The sequence below is a fragment of the Uloborus diversus genome, chromosome 6, assembly GCF_026930045.1.
Source record: "Uloborus diversus isolate 005 chromosome 6, Udiv.v.3.1, whole genome shotgun sequence".
Classification (NCBI taxonomy): domain Eukaryota; kingdom Metazoa; phylum Arthropoda; class Arachnida; order Araneae; family Uloboridae; genus Uloborus; species Uloborus diversus.
In genome coordinates this window covers 73,637,433-73,657,880 of record NC_072736.1, presented here as the reverse complement: position 1 = coordinate 73,657,880, position 20,448 = coordinate 73,637,433, and the positions used below count along the sequence as shown (strand labels likewise).

The following is a 20,448-nucleotide window of genomic DNA, read 5'->3' as shown; positions in this document are numbered from 1 at the left end:
ATCCGCCAAATCCATTTTTTTTTAAAAATCTCCAATCTCATCAGTTTAATGTTAGCGCATAGGCGAATAATTTTAAATTTTTATGAAACTTTTAATTTTCTTTTTGGTGTGTGTTTTGAAGTATTAATGATGCTAATTAAGGATTTTGTGGAATTAATGTCCCTACTTTCATGGCGACAATGGAGAATATTGTGTGTGTGTGTGTTTTTTTAAATTTGCTTTTTATGCTTTCGGACCTGTACTGATGAAGATTTTTGGACTTAATCATGACGGAGATCTTTAGAAGGAGATGTTATTTGAAAACGCTGATATCATCATTCTAATAGAGACTTTAGGGAATGTTTCTCTTTCCGAAATGAGAAGTTTTTTGTACTATAGTCCTCATTTAAATGGGAACGTAAAAACTGTTGTGCTTACTCTGATTTTAATAATATTTTTACTCTGAACTTTTTGGTATTTTAATCAGGACCGTTTACGTTATTTAGAAACAGTTGATTTCCTTCTAATGGGGGTTTTAAAGGTTTGATGTTCTCACTCTAAAGGGACATTATTAGAATCAGGATTTGTAGTGACTGTTGACCCTATTTTGGGACTATTTCTCCGGTAAAAAGCTATATAATAATTTAGATAGTCGGTGTAGCGCTTGACATCATTTGACAGATTCGGGATTATAAGGGAAATGTTTGACTTTATTAAAGAATTGTTGACCTCTCTCGAATTGCAATTTTTAGAGAATTACACAAACTGACTTTTTTTACAGCTCCTAAACGTTTTCCTGATTTATGTTGTGTGATTTTCTGGGTGTCTTCCCAGCTTCGCTGACATTTCATTTACCTACCCTCCACCCTGATTTTCAGTTTTAATCATACCTTTTGATATATAAAAGGGGGGAGGCAATCGGAAATGTCGGTGAAACTGGGGACAAGCCATTTTTTGGTAACTATTTGACCTCTGCTTGTGTTGACCATTAACTCGAGTCGATTGTAAAAAAACTACATCAACGTGAGCAAAGCCTTGGGTAAAAGCTAGTATGAAATAAAAATCGAATAAGATTTAAATGAAATAAAAACAAAATTTAAAAGTTTTAGTTTTTGCTTAATTTGAACAAGCACATGTGTGCATAATATAGCAACATGCCTTCAGAACATTTCTTCACAACTTCCACCTTTAAGCGTGGTGCCTTGAGATTTCCCCATTAATTTATTTTTTAAAAAATCTGAATACAACGGCTACTAAACGCAGAATGAATAAAATTTATAATATTCATTAGAATTTATAGTGTTTAAGTAAAAAATAACTTAAATCAATGGCTTCTTCTTTTAAATCTTTTTTAATTCAATCACTGATTTATCAATTCTAGATTTTTTTCCTTTTCCTAGATCCTTGATCTGTTATTATTATTATAACTATTATTATCATTATTACTATTATAATTATTGTTATTATAATTTTTATTATTTCCTCCATTCATGAAAGAAAAAAAATATTCAGTTACTCTAACATTTTGTTGAAAGCAGTAAGATTCATTCCTCATAATGACTGCAATATTATTGACTCTGGGAAAACAAAGATATGATTATCTGCCACGATTTTAACTTTATTTTTTGACGCCTACTGTTGCCCATAATCCAGCTACTCAAAAAACTATCTCGGCAAATGGAAACTTGATAACATCATAATATTTAGTTAAGAGATAAAGATAAGAACCTTTTCTCTGCTAAAAACTGAAAAGTTTCAGGTGTAGGTGTATTAATGAAATGATAAGTTTAAACTGCGATAAAGAGCATACGCGATAGGTAGTTTCTTCTTTCTTTCTATCTTTCTTTTTGCAATTTAATTATTTTCCACAATGGTAAAGTATGTTTTACAGGTTTACAAAAAGGTCGTTTAATAAGTCATCCAAGTGACTGAAACATCGTGAATATTTCACGTTATTTTTCAGTTAAAAAAAGAAAGTTGTCAAAAGGTGGGGCGTTTTCAAAAACTTTACCCAAAGTAGTCAAACGAAAACGCTTATCTGCTTGTTGAACCTTGCCAAAAATAATGTTGCAGATATTTAAATTTTCATGTTAATTATTTTAACAAAACAAAACAATTCAACAAGTCTTAAAGATATATTAAAAGCAAAACTATTCCGAAGGGAACGAAACTTAAGACATTAAAATAAAAAATAATCCGCCAAATAAAAAAAACCCTTAACCAAAATAAAAAGTCCCATTAAAATGTTTAAAATTAAAGTATGAATAGCGAAAATCATAAAAGTTATTTCAGCAATGGAGGTTTTTTTCCACCAATTTGCCATGTTCTAATAACTCACATAAAAAATCTAGCTGCTCACTTCCAGGAGACCTATAGCATCTACAGACTTGAAATTTAGTACAAAATCACTTCGGAGTCCAAGAGTTTGCACCTCAAGCGTTTTCTTTTTAATTTCGAATCAGTTTCCTTGTAATTGATTTTTAAGGCTGAAATTTAATATGAAGTGCCTATTAAAAAAAATGAAAGATAACCTACAATGTCATTCGAAAGAGTTGGTTTTCTTTCTGCACAAGATGAAGTTTGTACCGATTTGTCCAATTAATTAGATCGTAAAAGTTTCAAATTTAATGAAAATCTTGTGCAAAACTCAATTTAAACATTAAGCAAAAGAACAAAAAGTTACTACGAAGACGGCAAAGTGGCGACTACGAATTTGAAAACGATACTACAAACGTACAACGCGCTGTTTTTATATGTCCAGGAGCTAGTTAGCATACATAATCTGTGAAATGTGGTACAAATTAGTTGGAGAGGTGTGCTTTTCGAAGTGTTTTTTTTTTTCAATTATTTAAAAAATATATTTTGTTATGCTGATTTTGGTCAACTTTTTTTTCTTGGTGTGGGAGCAGGATTTTCATATTACTCTAATTATAATGAGCTCATTAATAAAATTCTATTTTTTCGGTAGGATGGGCGGGCTTTTCATTTCGTCCTAATTGTAGCGCGTATTTTAATCTGATTCTTCCTAGCAAACGATTTAAATCTTCGCGAATCAAATAAGTTTCCAAAGCAATCTTCGGGGTTAGTGAGCATCATATAGAAGGGGGGGGGGCATAGATCCCTAGAAAACTGCTAAAGGTTAGGTTCAGCGGGAAAATGATTGTAACGTTTCTTCTTTATAATGAAAACTGATTAAAAAAGAATCTTCTTGAATAATTACCGAAATTGCAAAACAAAATTTGCTCTTGCCGAAATTTTAATAGTTTCATGCATATAATTTGTATAAGACATTTCGGTTCATTCAAGAAGCGTAAATTATGATGTTTATCATACAATGCCCTTTGTTAAATAGCACTTAAAAGAAACAAGAGAATTATATAAATAAAATAAAAACATTCCTTTTCTTTTCTGAGTATACTGAAAGACGAATTATAAGAGTACTTTTACACTTCCTTTCTGCGCAGGTTTTTAACCTTTAAATTAAAAAAAATATTTTATGACTCAAATACAAAAAATTTATAAATAACATTTAGTTCATGTTTGTGTGAAATCAGAATCTTATTATAAGCAAAAATAAATCATTGCTTTAAAAAGGCATAGTAATTTTTATAATTTCAATATATCTTCACATCTGCATCTACTGTCAGGTTTATACTTTCATTTAGGATTACTCTTCAATGGGGTTGTTTCCATCAGTCAAAATTACTAAAGGGTGTCCCAAAATTAACGCAAGATTTGAATTTGCCGCCATTTTTGCAATAAATTGTGGGCAATCTTGAAAAAAGGACAATTTGGCAGCTGAGGGTCTAGGGTTATTACAAATGGAGCGTTTTCGATTCTATAATGCGTTTTCATTATTGAACAATTATTTGAAAAATAATGAAAGTTTGGGCGGGTCAAGCAGTTTACTGTTATTGGCGCTCGATATCGCAATTAGGTAATGCGCAGGTGGTTGTGGGATTGCTGACATAGACGTTTGACTTCAAATAACCCCATAGGGAGAAGTCTAATGATGTAAAATCACACGATCTAGGGTACAATTCATATCACTGAAACGAGAGAGTACACGAACACGAAATTCCTTATGCAGTGATTGAATTGTTTCGCTGGCTGTATAATAGCATAACACTCCATTTTTACTAACCCTAAACTCCCAGCTGTCAAATTGTTCTTTTTCCGTGGCTGCCAACAATTCACAGCAAAAATTGTGGCAAATTCAAATCTTGCGTTAATTTTGGGACACCCTTTACTTTTAGTCACTGAAGATGATAGAATGAACAAAGAAAATAACATGGAGCGAGAAAAAACTTTTATTTTCAAAATGTTTAATTTTTAATTATTTTTTAAAAATGCCCGATTTTTCAAATAAGGCATGGTCTTCATGACGTCACAAATGATGAACTTTAGCGTGCTACATCACTGACGCCCTGTATCCTTAAGCTTGCTGTCTACCGTGTTTCCAGATAATGATAATTAAGAAGTGAATTAAATACTGCGCCCTACGCTTGCTATCAACCATATCGTTGCCAGTACATGTGAGTAAAGAAGCGAATGAAATATTGCGTACTGCGCTAACGACATTAGTGAATGTCATTTTATCGCTTGTGATGTCATGAGCAGAAGCATAGAAAATGAAATTGAATCTGCGCACCGAAGAAAATGACTTTTTAAAAATATTAAACTGTGTCAAATTATTTAAAAAATGGTCAAATTCTATGTTTTTAAACATGCTCTTTCAGAAAAAAAAATACTTAAAACATTTTGGAAACGATCTCATTAAAGATTAAGTATAGGAAATTAGATATCCAAATATTTCTGAGTTAAAGAACAAACACACTCAATTTTGGGAAATAGTCTTTAATGGAGCACAAAGAAGAAAAAGCTCCCTCGTGTTATTTACACCGTCATTTAAGTTTCATGCCTAAAAAATTCTCATACGGAAAACTTATGATTTTTAAAATGTTTAAGTGCTAATGTGTTGTTGAAATGTCCACTATAAACAATAGTATTTACCTCATATGAGAATCCCTGCTAATCCATTTTTCTCCGTTCGTAACGCCTGGCATGACGCTCTTTTACACCCCTGGTAAAAAAAAAAAAAATGAAATTTGAATTACACAACATAGGCAGTACAACGCATAATAATAATAATAATAATAATGATGATGATGATGACAATGATTATTACAATAATAATAATAATAATGGTGATGATGATGATTACAATAATAATGATAACAATAATAATGATAATAATAATAACGATAATAATAATAATAATAGGGCAATTGCACGGGTAACTAACTGACATTTCTAAAGCAAAATGATAATCATTTTGTCACGTTCCAAGCAGTTTAGAAATCTTTCTTCTTTATCTAGTACTGTTCCTTTTAAGTTTAATAGTGTAATTGAATTAAAAAAAATATTTAGCACTCTACAAAATAAAGCACTTTACAAGTCATACAGTTGCCGTGTTTTTAACTACTATTTGAAAATCATTTTAAAAATATATAAAAGTTGAACCACGACATTAAATTGAGCTTAGAAAAATAACAATTAGCTAAATAAAATATTTTCTATAAAAAAAGTGTATATTTTGCGTGGAATGCAACAAAATGTTTTGCTTCCAAAATATCATCCAGTGGAATTGCTCAGTAATAATAATAACAATAATACATTTAAGTTCTTTGAAACGATAAATATAAACAGTTTTTCTGACTCTTTGCAAAATAAAATGCATTTCTCCCAATCGGTAGACATATTTTAAATTTTCTAACTTCAAAGCAATATTATGATTTTCGACGTGATAAACAAAATTATAATGTTACTTCTCTTAATAAAATTAAGTACTTCTCAATTTTTCTTCATACAAAAAGTATAAAGGTGGACTTGTTATCTGGTACTTTTATAAAAGGTTCAAGAGAATTTATTTATAATGTTTGCGCAAAAGGAGATTGAGTTTTGAAATTATGACTTAAGTGAACTGATGGAAAGATTATGTATCAAATCGTATTTCAAAATCCTTTCCAAAAGACTCCACTTTGCAGAATAACTATCCTTTATTTAATTATTTACTCATGCTCCAAAATAAATAAAATAAATGTTTAAAAAAAAGATACATCCGAAACCCTTAATTTATAAACAGGGTTCGGGTTAAATCTCAAAACATATAAAAAAAAATTCTAATTAGTAAAGTTATAAGTAGTTTTTACAGAATTAAATTTGTTTGCTATCCATCTAAAACAGAAATTTTAAACAGTCAGACTTCAAAAGATAGCGAATGAAGATCTTTTTACTAGGGTTTCAAACATTACCTCTAGAAGAATTTGTACAGAATAATTATAACGTTGTACAGTACAGTGACTACTAATAATAACTAAATGAATTCTCTGGAAAAAAAAAAAAACCTTCTCCCACTTAATACGATGTGAAAAAATACGAATGCGAAGAATATTTTAATTTGTGTAATATATAATGAGAAAATGCTTGAAATATTTAAAGTCATTAAATTTTTTTATAACGCATTAAACCACCTTTAAATTAGTTTATCCCTTTTTAAGATAAACAAACAACTTATTTATCAGCACATAGAGTATCAATTATTCTTTCATAAAATATGAATATTTTTACTGGAAATATAACCACTTGAAACATACACCGCCAGCTCAGTCATTTCCAACCGAGGACTGCAGTTTCGTGCTTATTAGCACTCATCAGCCCGGCATAGGAAAGTGACTGCGCTGGAGATGGAAAACAACTTAAGGAAGCCAAGAGTGCGAAACAAACTGGTAGCTAATATAGAATTAGCAGACCAGACAGGCTAATAAGCACGAAACTGCAGTCCTCGGCTGGAAATGACTGAGCTGGCGGTGTATTTCTTGTATTTCTGCTTTAGCCCTGGCTAATGGGCAGTAATTTACTGAATACACTTGAAACATATTTTAAATACAAAGATTTAAACATTAAAACTAATAATAATTTTCCAGATTGTCATTTTTTCCATAAGAAAATTGTGAAAAGTAGATCTGAAGGGGAAATGAACGTGAATCGTGATGTGACAAATTTCGGCAAATCGACCTATTCCAAGGAATTTCAATTTGAAATAAAATATACCAATTATATTTATGAAAACCAAAGTTCTTGCCTTCACATTTGGCAGTGGATGTTTAAAAGAGGGATGACATTTTTCGTTCAGCTTTTCGTTTTTACTTTCTTCTATATCTAATATATTTTTGTTACACTTTGCTGCCATCACACCTTTTCTGGTCAAGTCTATAAATAACGGGCGCTGGGCAGATGAACCCGGTTTTGGAGGAGTCCGGCACTCTTCAAAGTTTATTGAAACTTGTTTTAGATAAAAAGCGAAAATTGGTTTAGATAAAAAGCGAAGGGAAATTAGCTATTTTACGCACGTGCGCACATTCACACAAGCACACAAATAAAGTAAAATAAAATGAAAATAAAAGGAGAAAAAGAAGAGTTTACCAAATAACATTTATCCCAGATATTTAAAAATATATTTGCTATTACATTGTTAAACATGTATGTTTGTAAGAAGTAAATAAATATCTTTGTGCGGAGAAGTAAATGTCAGTCATCAATATTTTGACGCAAAAAATCAGCAGATTATTGCAGCACGTGTTTCGGGGATACAGGGAACCACTTAACGGCTTTTCCTCGAAAGGAATCATGTAAAAAATTTTGGCCCCGAGTTTCCATTTTGTCTTGTTTGTTTTGTTAATTTGCTGTCTTTGCTATTTAAGCTGCCTGTTGTCCATTTTCGTTGCTTATACCGGATGGATGTCTTTACCTCCAAAAGCACTTTTTGCATTGAAAAAGGGGTTCCCTGTAACCCCGACACACGTGTCTGCAGTAATCTGCTAATTTTGTGCGTCAAAACGATGTTGATTGCCATTTACCTGTGTTTGTATTTCGGTAGACTAAACTGCAAAAAAAAATGTTGATATTACGGTTTGATGCACTTATTTTATTACTTACCACTGGTTCTTATTTTATTACTAGCGGTACACGCACGGCTTTGCCCGTAATAGAAAAATTAAAAGGTCATATGGTTCCCTGTATATTTACAAATAATGGATGATGAATTTCTCGCCAGTTTGCTATGTGTTGCTTGCCCATGTACGTTATGATAATTTGGTAATTTACAAGCCCATGTTGTGATAATTTGCTCGGTTCTTAAAATTGGAATAGAAAAAGAACAAAATCGAATTTTCGAAAACTCGCTTCAAGGTGCTCACCCCTATGCTACGAACTAATTCTATGCCAAATTTCATGAAAATCTGTCGAATGGTCTAGGCGCTATGCGCGTAACAAACACCCAGAGACACATACTTTCAGCTTTATTATTAGTAGATTCCCTTCAACGTTTTTGTAAGTTTGTATCAAAGATTTACTTAAAAAAAAGGAATTTTAGAAGTGTCAACTCCTTATGCGTGCAAATGGATGCACCCCTTAATACATTTTTTTTCTTTTTGGTACGGCTTTGCTTATTACTGGGAAATGGTTTCATTATAAGCATAAGTTGTAGTTATTTTATTTGCGTTTCTTTCATAAATGTGATTTTAAAAAGTTGTTTATTTTCAAATTTCTTAAGTCGTTTAGTCGTTATGTTTTGTAAAACATTAGCAAAAAGTTAAATGCATTCTCATTTGTTGAAAATATCTGAACGAGCGCACAGTAGAATGACTTTTCCTTGCTCGATATGTTGATAGGCAATCGTTAGAGCTATGATGGGTCTGCACGCTATTCCAAAGCGTTGTTTTGTATCTGATGTATTGTATTTTACACTGAAAGTACCTTGGCGAACATGGACAGTTGTTCAGTAGAACAATTTTTTCATGGTCGATATGTTCATAGTCAATCTTTCTACTGAGCTGGGCATGGAGCTATGATGGCGTTTTAACGATATTCCAAACTGTTGTTTTGTTAAAGTTATTTTCAGTATGGGGATAAGAGACAAATGCGTTTATTGATTACTCGAAATCCCAAAAAACAGAAAAAAAAAGCGAATAACATTTATCCTTTCTATTCGCCACAACGGGGTTGTTTCCATCAGTCAAAAGAACTACTTTTAATCACTAAAGTTGATAGAATGGGCAAAAAAAAAAAAAAAAAAAAATCATAAAGCGAGGAAGAACTAAGAACGTTTACTTTCAAAACGTTTAATTTGTAATTATTTTTTTAAATGTTCGAATTTTCAAATAAGGCGTGGTCTTTATGACGTCCTAAATGATGAACTTTGGCGCGCTACTCCACTGGCACGCTGGATAGCACACTTTCTGCCTACCGCCATTTCCAGATTATGATAATTTAGAAGCTAATTTGTGCTGATGGCATCAGTGAATGGCATTTCATCACTCGTGATGTCGTGTGGAGAAGCGTAAAAAACGAAATTGAATCTGCGCACCAGTTAAAATAATTGTTAAAAAATATTAAACTTTGTTAAATTATTTCAAAAATGGTCAAATCCTATGTTTTTAATCTCATGCTCTTTCAATTTTTTTTTTTTTAAATTTTGGAAACGACCCCCTTGCTAACCTTTCTAGCATTTTGATTCCAAACAATGTCTGTGCAAATAAAAAAAAAAAAGGTCAAATAGTAACTACGAAAATATTTTAAAAAGTGTGCCAAAATGGCATTTTAAATGATCTTGATCCATGGAATAAAAATTCGTCTGCAAAATTTTGAGTATTAAAATAGCGAACTGAAATATATATGTTTCAGCATATTTTCGGCACGATACAAAGTATAATTATTGGAATTCTGTTCAATTAAGTTTTGAGCTATCTCCTTCATAACGAAGGCCACCCAATAAACCCACAGTTGATTCTTTTCAATCTATTGTTCGGCAGGCTCAAAAATAAGCAAACGCCCTATTGGAATTTTCATTGTTCTTTTACTCTTTGTTGCCTTTTGACCTTGTCGGTCTAGTGGTGCAAGCAGTGCTTGCGTCATTTTTATTGAAAGGTCTATCAAGCATTTTTGGACGCCAATGTTACTTGTAGCCATAGAGAAAAAACAAATTAAATGATGATGGTTAAATAACGTTTCACTTTTGAGAATTCACACAAAGAGACAAGAAGATAGAGAAGCAGATTCAATATATATGTTTTGACCATATCCAGTTTATATGTAATCCCCCCCTTAATATGTATTTTCTTCCCCACTCTCTCCCACCTTTAGCTCACCCTCAAGGGTCGGGGACTCTTAGTATGTTTACTTACTAACTACCCCTAACAATATTCTGAAGTCAAAAAATTATCGCATATTCCATGCACGCTACAATGACTGGACTATAAATTGTAGTTATTTTATTTGCGTTTCTTTCATAAATGTGATTTTAAAATGTTGTTTATTTTCAAATCTATTAAGTCGTTTAGTCGCTATGTTTTGTAAACTATAACGACTATAATATTATATAACTATAAACGCACAATACTACCCCTAACAATATATATGTTTTGACCATATCCAGTTTTAAGTGCAAGTTTTATATGTAATCCCCCCCTTAATATGTATTTTCTTCCCCTCTCCCTACCACCTTTAGCTCACTCCCCCAGGGTCGGGTCCATCATGTTTAGTTTTCACTTAGGGCATAGAAGCATTGTCAAGCTATGGAGTGAGAGAATTAGATGCAGCTAAGATTCAGACAGTGGTAAAAATTATTGTATGTCAAATTTTAAAGCACGGATTTTGTTAGTAATTGTATCTCTTACCAATTAGGATAACGGCACCAGTAACAGACATGCTTAAGACATCGCTCTCAGGTTAACTCAATTTTCTGAGCAATTTAATGTATTTAGACTTTTTAAACTATTTTTCTCTCATGCAACAACAGCTCATCTAACGTTTGGCTGCTTCTGGATCCTCTGAATTTTTATTTGCTTAATTTAGTAAAAAAAGGTCCAGCCCCCCAGTAACAGACACCGAAAAATCATGATGGAGATTAGATACCGATCTAATGATACACAGCGCAGTAACAGACATGATGAGGAAAGGATGAGCAATAGACAAAATTCCCTTTTTCTCTTCAAAATGTGCAAAAGTTCTTTATTTTTAGAACTAAAACCTTATTAAATTCAAATGAACATGAAACACCAGCTAACCTCGTGGTGGCTGTTAATTACTTTCTACCGCTGCCTTGTAAATACCAACTGGCTCATAAAATTCATTCTGATAATATTAGATAGTTGCATCGTATTCATGGGTCACCGCAACATCAGTTTTATCCACCTAAAATCCTTATTATTTAAATCCAAACTTACGACTGTCTGTTACTGGACCCTTGTCTGTTACTGGTGCCGTTACCCTATGTGTAGCTGTCTCTTTTTTCGTTTATGGGTGGTCTTGCGTCTGACAATTTGTTATACATGTTTTATGGACCAAAATATTCATTTATTTTGGAATAAAATATTCCTTGATACTGTAAACATTACATGCTTAATACTCAGCAATTTTGCGTTCTGCACTTTTTACGTCAGCCATTTTCTGCGAGGTTTTCGGTCATTCTTTCTACATATACATACGCAGAAGCTTTCATACGGCTTCACCGTATCAATGAGACACATCAACATCAGTTTTACGCGCCTAAAATTCTTATTTATTTAAATCCAAACTTATGACTGTCTGTTACTGGACCCCTTACCCTATATGGAAACAAAAAAGTAACGTCAAAGAAATTGCTAAGTTATGGCGGTGGCTGTCCCACGTCCAGGAGATTTTATGGCCCCTACAGACTTGAAATTTGGTACAAAACTATTTCGGACCGTGAGGGTTTGCACTTCGGAGCGTTTTTGGTTTTTGATTACGAGTTAGAGCTTCCGTAAATAATTTTATGTGCTAAAGTTTTACATAAATTGCATAAAAAAGAGTGAGAATTCCCGCACTTGTTAACATTTTATGTCATTCAAAAGAGCTTCTTTTTAAAAATTATTTTATTATGTATTATTATTATTTTGTGCACAAGGTGAAGTTTGTTTCAATATCCTCAATTCATTAGTACAGGTGATACAAGGGCGTCTAATTCAACGAAAATCCTAGGATGAACTCAATTCAAGCTATGGAGAAAAATATTATTGGAGACCTCGAATTTTTGAAAACAACTCTTCAAACGTACAAAACGGCGTTTTGCAACAGCCAGGAGCCCCTTTAGCCCCCATATTGCTGCGTAATTTGGTACAAACTAGTTTGCACTCCGGGAGAGAGGTGTACTTCGAACCGTTATTTCTTCTTCTTTTTTTTCAATGTAATTTTGTTATATATATATATATATACATATATTAATCAAGTTCTTTCTTCTTCTTCTGGTGGGAGCGATATTTTCAAATTGTTCTCATTATAACGACATTTATAATTTTATACGGAAGGAGGAGCGAATTTTTCATTTTGTTCCAATACTAACGCGTATTTTAATCTGATTCTTCCTAGCAGACGATTTAATAAGCAAATTGGATTGCAAATACTTTTCGAAGGTTGGTGAGTATTAGCGAGCAGGGGTGGAACCTCCTAGCAACTAGAAAAAAAAGTCTTAAACCAGCAGCTTAAGATCTAACATTAAGTCATTAAGCGTAACTGATCCACAAATTCTCTATATTTTACTGCTCCACTCATGTCTCGTCATGTCCCGTAAAATCATAGTATGTCCCACAAACCGAACGATTTGATAATCTGAATCCCCTCCTCCCACGGTCTCATTTAGTTAGGATTAAAGAGGTTCTAATGGGATAGTAGAAATGGTCTAGTTCAAACCATTTTCTATCCCTTAAACAGCGAAGAAATTTGCACAACTCAAAATAAATAAGTGATTGAAGACTAAAGTAAAATATTAAATTTAACTGTGATTCTTGACGAGAGTTGTTTCAAGGAAGTTTCTCAGATTGAGAAAATTCCTTGAGCTCATGCCTTTCCATGCAATAAGCTCAGAGGATTTCTTTCAAATCTCCTACAAAACATCTTTTTACACGTATGAAACCCATGACGATGTGGGGAATCTCAGCTCCAGGACAAAGATTCTCACGAGTGAAATTCGAAATTTCTAAGTTGTAATGTCTTAAATTCAAAAAAAAAAAAAATAATAATAATAAAGTCTCATTTAGGTAAAAGAAAAATGTCATAGAGTAAGTGATATGTAAATTAAAAATCTTCCTCAACTTGCTGGCCCTGAAAATGGCAAAATTCTTCAATTGTGCAAGACAATTAAGGAAGTAGTGATTAATCTTCGACATTCTATATGATTTCAATGACTTCCATATATCGAAGTAGCAAATTTCCGGAAAAAAATTCGATATACAGAAATTTCGATATATAGAAACGATCTTATTTTATCGTATAAATCTCCTAAATCATTAAAATAAAAGCTAATTTTCGTATATAAAACCCAATTTCTAATTTATACGAGCAACGGATTAAATGAAAGTTTAAAAATAAAAAAATAACAGAAATTACATTTTTGCGCTGTCATACATCTTCATTCTTCTGCAATTAACTTGATTCGCAACATTAGGGGGGAGGGGGGGGGGGGTTCGTTTTGACAGTGTAATCGAGAGAAAAGTAAAAAATCAATCTACTTCACTTGAATGATTTTTACTGAAGCTAAAAAACTAGGATTGATAATCAACAGACAATAGGGATAACTTGAAACTGATTTTACAGTGTTACTGGTTACAACTTAGATTTGAAATTAACTTGAGGGAATTTAAGAACTCCAGAACGGAGCAACGACCTATCTACACAGCCCTCAACCCCAGATTCCTTATGAGTTTCGTAGCAAACTTTAGTGAACATAATTTTCTCCCCTAATTTTCATTTTTCGTGAGACGAACAGTCTGAAGTGGAAGAAAAAATCTACGAATGTCTCGAAAAAATTTCTATATAGAGAGATTTTTTCGATACATAGAAACAATTTTTCTATGTAATGAACATAGAAATTTGCTGAAATTTCGATGCATAGAAAATTTCGATATGTGGAAGTTCGATATATGGAGGTTTGACAAACAGCCGCAGTTCAAATAGGCGAATGTGGAACAAACTGAAATGGTGAAATTTGAACTCTGCTCTTAACGCAGAGCCAATCTGGTAAGATTTTTAGCTATGTAGAAACAAAATGTAGTCTATTCCATTAGGGAAAAAAATCTCTCTAAAGATCAAAGCGGAAGATAATACAAACAATTTTCGAACATAGATATTCGAATTGAAAAATTTGTTAAAAATTTTTGTTATTATAAAATGGAAAATTTCTTGCTGTTAACATTTTAAATATTAATTGAGGCCCACTAATATTCGGTACAGTATTTAGTTATTAAGCTTATTTTTGTTTGAAATATACAATTAGCTAAGTGCATGCGGGACAAGGTGGATGAGGCAAAGTGAAATAGTTCATTTTGTTTACTTTATAATGAGCTATTAAATCACTTACATATTCATTTATTATTTCATTTTCATTCCTACATTTAATAATTCGATTATTTATTCATTCATTTGCTTATTTTCTTTCTCACTCACATTACTTTATTCACTCATTTATTTTCTGTCATAATTATGTCATATTAATAAATTTGCTCACTTATTTATTTCTTTATTGTTTCATTATCAAATTATTTACTCACTCATTCTGTTATTTACTCATTCATTTAATCAATCATATTTTAAATAATCAAAATAAAATTATTTCACTAGAAAAATATTTTCTTTTTCACTTACCCCCATGAAAAAAAAAGGGGGGGGGACTTCCTCCACTTGTTTTTTAAGAAACAAATATACTAGCAAAAATAAGAAATCGATTTTACGCACGTTTTATTATAAAAAAAACACTGTTCTTTCTTCATGTACTGTAATTTTCAAAGCAAATATCCTATTTATTCATTCATTTTGAAAAAGTTATCTGAATTATTCAACATTTCCCCGCATTCCCCTATTTCCCATTTTTCAAAATACAAACTAATCATGGGTAGTGTTGCACAAGCAACATTTAAATAATCGACGAACCATTTTGACAATTTTTATTAACACATCTTTCCAAACAACAAAGCCCCCCCCCCCCCCCAAAAAAAAAACAGGAAGCAGAATAAAATATGGTAACTATTGCAATTAAAACAATCAGCGCCATCTCACAAGCGGAAAGGTCTTAAAAGTGCAGAGATACTCAACAGGTAAGATAACGTTTAAAATCTTCTAACTACGTGAAATTATGCTTGAGGGACAATATAGAAATCGACAAATGCACTTTTATTAACATTTATTTTTCACAACCCCCCCCCCCCCCATAGAATATATTTCCAAGTTCTGGTTCAAGCGCTTTGAAATTCCATAATTTCATTCCAAGTCTTCCAAATTATCGCTGTGTTCCGGATCCGATTACAAAAATTCTCTATAAAATCAGCATTAAATTATTCGATATTTTAATAAAAGAAAATTCTCTCGCCGTTAAGTCAACGCTTTAAAATCGTTGATGCAAATACAAAGCGATTCACGTTTGTCAATACCACATTTTTCTCATTTAAAACACAATAATAATTATTTTTTTTTTTTCAAAATTTCAAAAAGAGAAAAATTGACGACTGTTTAATGCAAACATATCAAACAAACAAATTTCAGTTTCCTTTTTAAACAATGTTCCTCGACAATGCACAAGGCCACTCCGTTACGTCCGTTACAAAGAAACCATTATCCGAGGAGGGGTAGAGGAATTCAGAAGAACACTACGGACATCACACTACAGCTTCCCGGGACAACTTAATTTGAATGCCAACCAGTTTGTTTACTCCGTGCTGTCTTTCAGAACAGGGAATTGCGCAAGGAGCAAAAACTTCCCAAACAGGCTGAAAGCGATCAGTCAAAAGAAACGAAAAGAATAATGTTAAAGGGACCACCACCGGTCATCAATCATAGGTGGAGATGGAATGTGATGTCACATGATTGTAGTCAAACTCCGGGCCAAGGTCGACGGGGACTCCAGTTTAGCCTTGAAATCATCGCTGGAGGAATCAGGTAAGAGGGGGGACAGGAGATTCTCCGAAGCACGATCCTCCCGAAGAATTCCACAGGTTTTTAATTTTGTTCTTTATTAAATGCTTGCGCTGTAGTAAATAAAAAGTGGTATGTAAATGTTCGAGAAAGGGCATGGGATGTTTTCAAACATGCCTCGTATGAAAGTCACCTTTTGACCAAACTTGTTGTTTTCTTTGAGAAAGCTTAATTTAGAAGGGTTTTTTAAACCTGCGTTGACTTAAGTCACACTTGTTTGAAACTGGAAACCACTGAAGTATTATTTTTTTTAGGCGAAGCTCATAAAATTAAATGAGGCAGCGAGGTCGGGATAAATTAAAATGTTTATAAATGGCACATGTCCAATAAGTAAACATATGCCATAAGAACAAGAAGGGAAAAAAATACTTCAAGCAGTGGCTTAGCGCAGGGAGTTGGGGGTAAACCAAGTAAACATTGGTTTTAAGAAATATTGGCAATTCTGTTTTTTGTGTACATATAAGGGCGATTATGCCCTCCCAGAAGGTAAACTCTGGCTGCGCTAGTGAACTTAAAACACATTCTTCTACGAGGGCTATGAGGAAGCTTAAAACAGAACCATAGTCACTTTCTCAGTTTTGGATTCTGAAAAAAAGATTTTTCTCCATTTCAAAAACTACAAAAGTATCGAAGACAAAATAAAATAAAAAGATAAATTAAAAATCAATTTGAATTTGGACACCTGGAATTCAAATTATGATTTCGCAATCACGAGTGTATGTGTGTATGTTTGTAGGTATGTAGGTGTGTGTGTTTGTAGCTGTGTAGGTGTGTGTGTGTAGGTGTGTGTGTGTAGGTGTGTGTGTGTAGGTGTGTATGTGTAGATGTGTGTATGTGTGCTTGTAGGTGTATGTGTGTGTAGGTGTGTGTGTATGTGTGTGTGTGTTTGTAGGTGTGTGTGTGAGTGTGTAGGTGTATGTGTGTGTGTATGCGCGTGTATGTTGGATATGGACGCAACCTGGAGACGGTATTCGCTAGAGGAGCAGCATCGTGAGGCCGGTCGACGGTGGTGCTGCAGACTGCAGAGGGAGGCGGGGGAAAATAAAATCATAGGAACATCAAAACAGTCAAATGAGAACAATAAGCAATGTGATTACTCAATAATATCATTTAAATTAGGTTTTTAGTCACAGAACGGAAAAGAATCATCGTCAAACGGAGAACATTTCAATGAAAGTAACAAACCGATTGTTCGGAAGTTTCCTACCTTACCCTGCTTTAGAAGTGGAGTAATTGCAGATAAATTCAGTAAACACAGCTAAAATTGCCACAAAATCAAATCTCAGTTTTCAAGTTTGTAGTAGAGTAGACCGACTAGTAAATGAACATTTAAACGCAATTTCACTTTCAAAAATTCAAAAACTCGTCAAACGTGCCCGAAATAAAATTTGAGTGACAGGCTCGTCATTTAGGGAGGCCAGGAGGGATCAACTGCTGCCCCCCCCCCCCCGCAAGAGAATTCAATGAGCTTTTACACAAGTGGGAGAGTGTTTTTTTTTTTGATATTATTTTCATTGAGTTTATACTTTGACACCTCTCCCCCTACCACGGAAAAATTTGTAATGACGGGCCTGCACACATACCTACATATGATAAGAAATATTTGTCATTATTTAAAAAAAACATGCCACAGTACTAAATTGTCTCCAAAATTAGCCGAATCGTCAGACAAAATATTCAGAATAACGACATTTTTCGGGAGGTTACAGTCACTTCCTACGGTGCGCCCCTGAATATCGTTAAAAACTAGCATTTCACACATAAAACTAAGAACATTTTGTTACATGTACATATATTTTTTTTTCAAGTGAAAGAACTTATGCAGTTCAGCTTCAGGTTTTTGGGGATTTCAAATGAAAAAAAAGCGCACCGACCCAGTAAAGCAACGTCTCCAACTAGTGGACAAATTGAGCATTTTTCATAGTTTGGGCAAACCTAAAGCGGCAGAATTATGCTGCTATGATTAGAATCCACGTAGCCATCACAATGCTTTCAGGTTAGGTTTGCCTCAACTATAGTTAGTTTTCTTTTTGGATATGTTTATAGTTCGGACAAACCTAACCTAGTAGCATCCTGAAGGCTACGCAGATCCTGATAACAGTATTGCGACCCTGCCAGGTTAGGTTTGTCCCAACAATAATAGGAAGATGCTACTGCAAATTCATCTAAAAAAAACAAAACGCTAAAACAATCTTTACAAAAATACAAAAATTAAGAAAGAAAGAAAGAAAGAAGTAAAAGAAAGAAATAAAAAAAAAAGCAAAAACAATTACGAGTTGTTAATTTAGAGCAGTGTTTATTTACTGGTCAGTCTACCCTAATTGCCAAAAAGTGCACTATTTTATGTCACAGTATAACTTGAACCTAACTTTAAGATAAATATTTTTGCGGAATCAGGATTGTTTTCAGGTATTAAGTATCATTTTCGGGAAGTGAAATTTGTATAATCCGTTTCACTTGTGTAAGAAAAGTAAAACATTTCCTGAATATTCATTTTCTCCGATAACTTATGATCATCACCTAATGATCAATGTTTCGGATAATGATGCAAGTTTCTATTGCGATTAAAGGATGGGAAAAAAATCACAACAGCGTGTCAAATACTTTTAGATTCGTGCTGGGGAACAGACTTTTGTTGTAATTGATTTTAGAGCGCTCAAAGAACGCCGCAAGGAAAACTAGGAATAATTTCAATTTTAAAAGGTCATCGTCTCTGTGTTGTGTAAAATAAAGAATTCTTTTTTCAGGGCAGCATTACAGTTTCATTTCTTAACTTATGGTCAAAAAATAACTTCTTTAATGTAGATATTCATTGGTATCGTTTTAGTTCCAAGTTTTATGATTTCGAATTTTTAATTCGCAATATAGTTAGACCTCGATATAATGTCACCCCGCATATAAGGTCACTTTTCTCAAGTCCCGGTTCACTGAATAGGAATTCTATGTTATGTATTATCGGATACATGGTCTAGTCATAATACACTAATCACTTATAAGGTCACTTTTGTCTGATTTCTTTGAATGATTTCAGTGCCTTAGAGATTCACTTACAAGAATTTTTCGCGATATATGATCCTTAAAAAGTGAAAAGTCGTTTTTTTCTATTAACGTAGCATGTAGTGCACAGAATGCAGTAGAAAATGAGTATTACCTTCTACTGATGCTAAAATATGAAGCAGTATCGTGGGTACTCAGCTTGTACATATCGCACTTTTTTACCAGTCATGAGAAGCTGAAGAAAATTTTTAGAAAATACTTAGAAATCATTGTGCTTAAATTAAAGAAAAAACCTATCAGTCCTGTATTAATGATAGTTTTAAGTAAGGTAAATTGCACATCAGTTCTTTGCATGGGCATATTTGTATGCAGCTTTATTCTAAATGAAAGTTTTTAAAAATATTTTCAAAATTTCTTATTGATTCCAAAAATTTTAGTTCCAATCGATTAAACTGTTATAACCTAATGAGCTGGTATTTTTGAACGTATTAAATTTTGCAAAGAATTAATGTATATGCATGCTCATTTATCAATAAATATATATGAATCGGTTATAAGGTCACCCCGCTTATAAGGTCAGCTACATAAAGTCCCGAAGGGCGACCTTATATCGATGTCTGACTAGTTTACAGAACGCGCTGCAGTCTCTGGCGAAATGGCGGCGTTTAGTGAATGACAGTTATTCTTCATCGTGTTTATGGAGCATGGTTTCTTTTCTATTCTTTCGAAATTAAACTACGCCACAAAGTATCTAAAGCCTATATTTTACCGCAAAGGAAACACTTGGAACTGAATGATTTACCTCTTTCGGTAGTTTCTTAAGTCACCGCAAAGTTAGCGTATTCAAGCTTTAGAATTGCGAATATATATATATATATATATATATATATATATATATATATATATATATATATATTTGTGACACATTTTAACGGAGTGATATAAAATTTTAAGAAAGCGCTGAATTTTGAACTATGATTTTAAGAGAGCTGATTTTTTAAAAATGTTTTGTATGCTTTCCGAGATTGACTGGAACTTCAAGATGTCACTTTGGTTGTCTCTAAATTTTATAATATATAATTCAATGCTTTTGATCAAACTATTTCTATTAAAATTAATAGCAGGAAATTTCCTTTCTGGTCCTGAACTGAAACCAAAAGATTGATAAGGCATAAGAATCAAGTTCGCAAATTGGCTTTAAAAACTGACGATCCCAACGTGTTTAGTGAATTTAGAACTCTAAGCTCTACTCTTAGAAACAACATTAATAATGATCACAGAAAATATTTTCTTATTACCGAAAATAATCTTATTCCTGATCCTAAGAAGTTTTGGTCCTACATTAATAAAAAGGTAATTGAACATAATTACATTAACCAGTACCAATTACAGGGGAACATCTCTATTTAAAAACAGAACTAGGTAGGTTAC

The 20,448-nt window shown here is 32.9% G+C and overlaps 1 protein-coding gene across 1 annotated transcript in view; it reads right to left on the bottom strand.

Annotated features, from left to right (window-relative positions):
- LOC129224044 (epidermal growth factor receptor kinase substrate 8-like) overlaps positions 1–20,448 on the bottom strand; it is a 171,512-nt gene that overhangs the window by 43,091 nt on the left and 107,973 nt on the right. The window contains exon 2 of the mRNA XM_054858443.1: positions 4,993–5,062. Within this exon, the coding sequence (XP_054714418.1) occupies positions 4,993–5,045 (53 nt within the window). The 5' untranslated portion in view covers positions 5,046–5,062. The remainder of the gene's footprint in view (positions 1–4,992; positions 5,063–20,448) is intronic.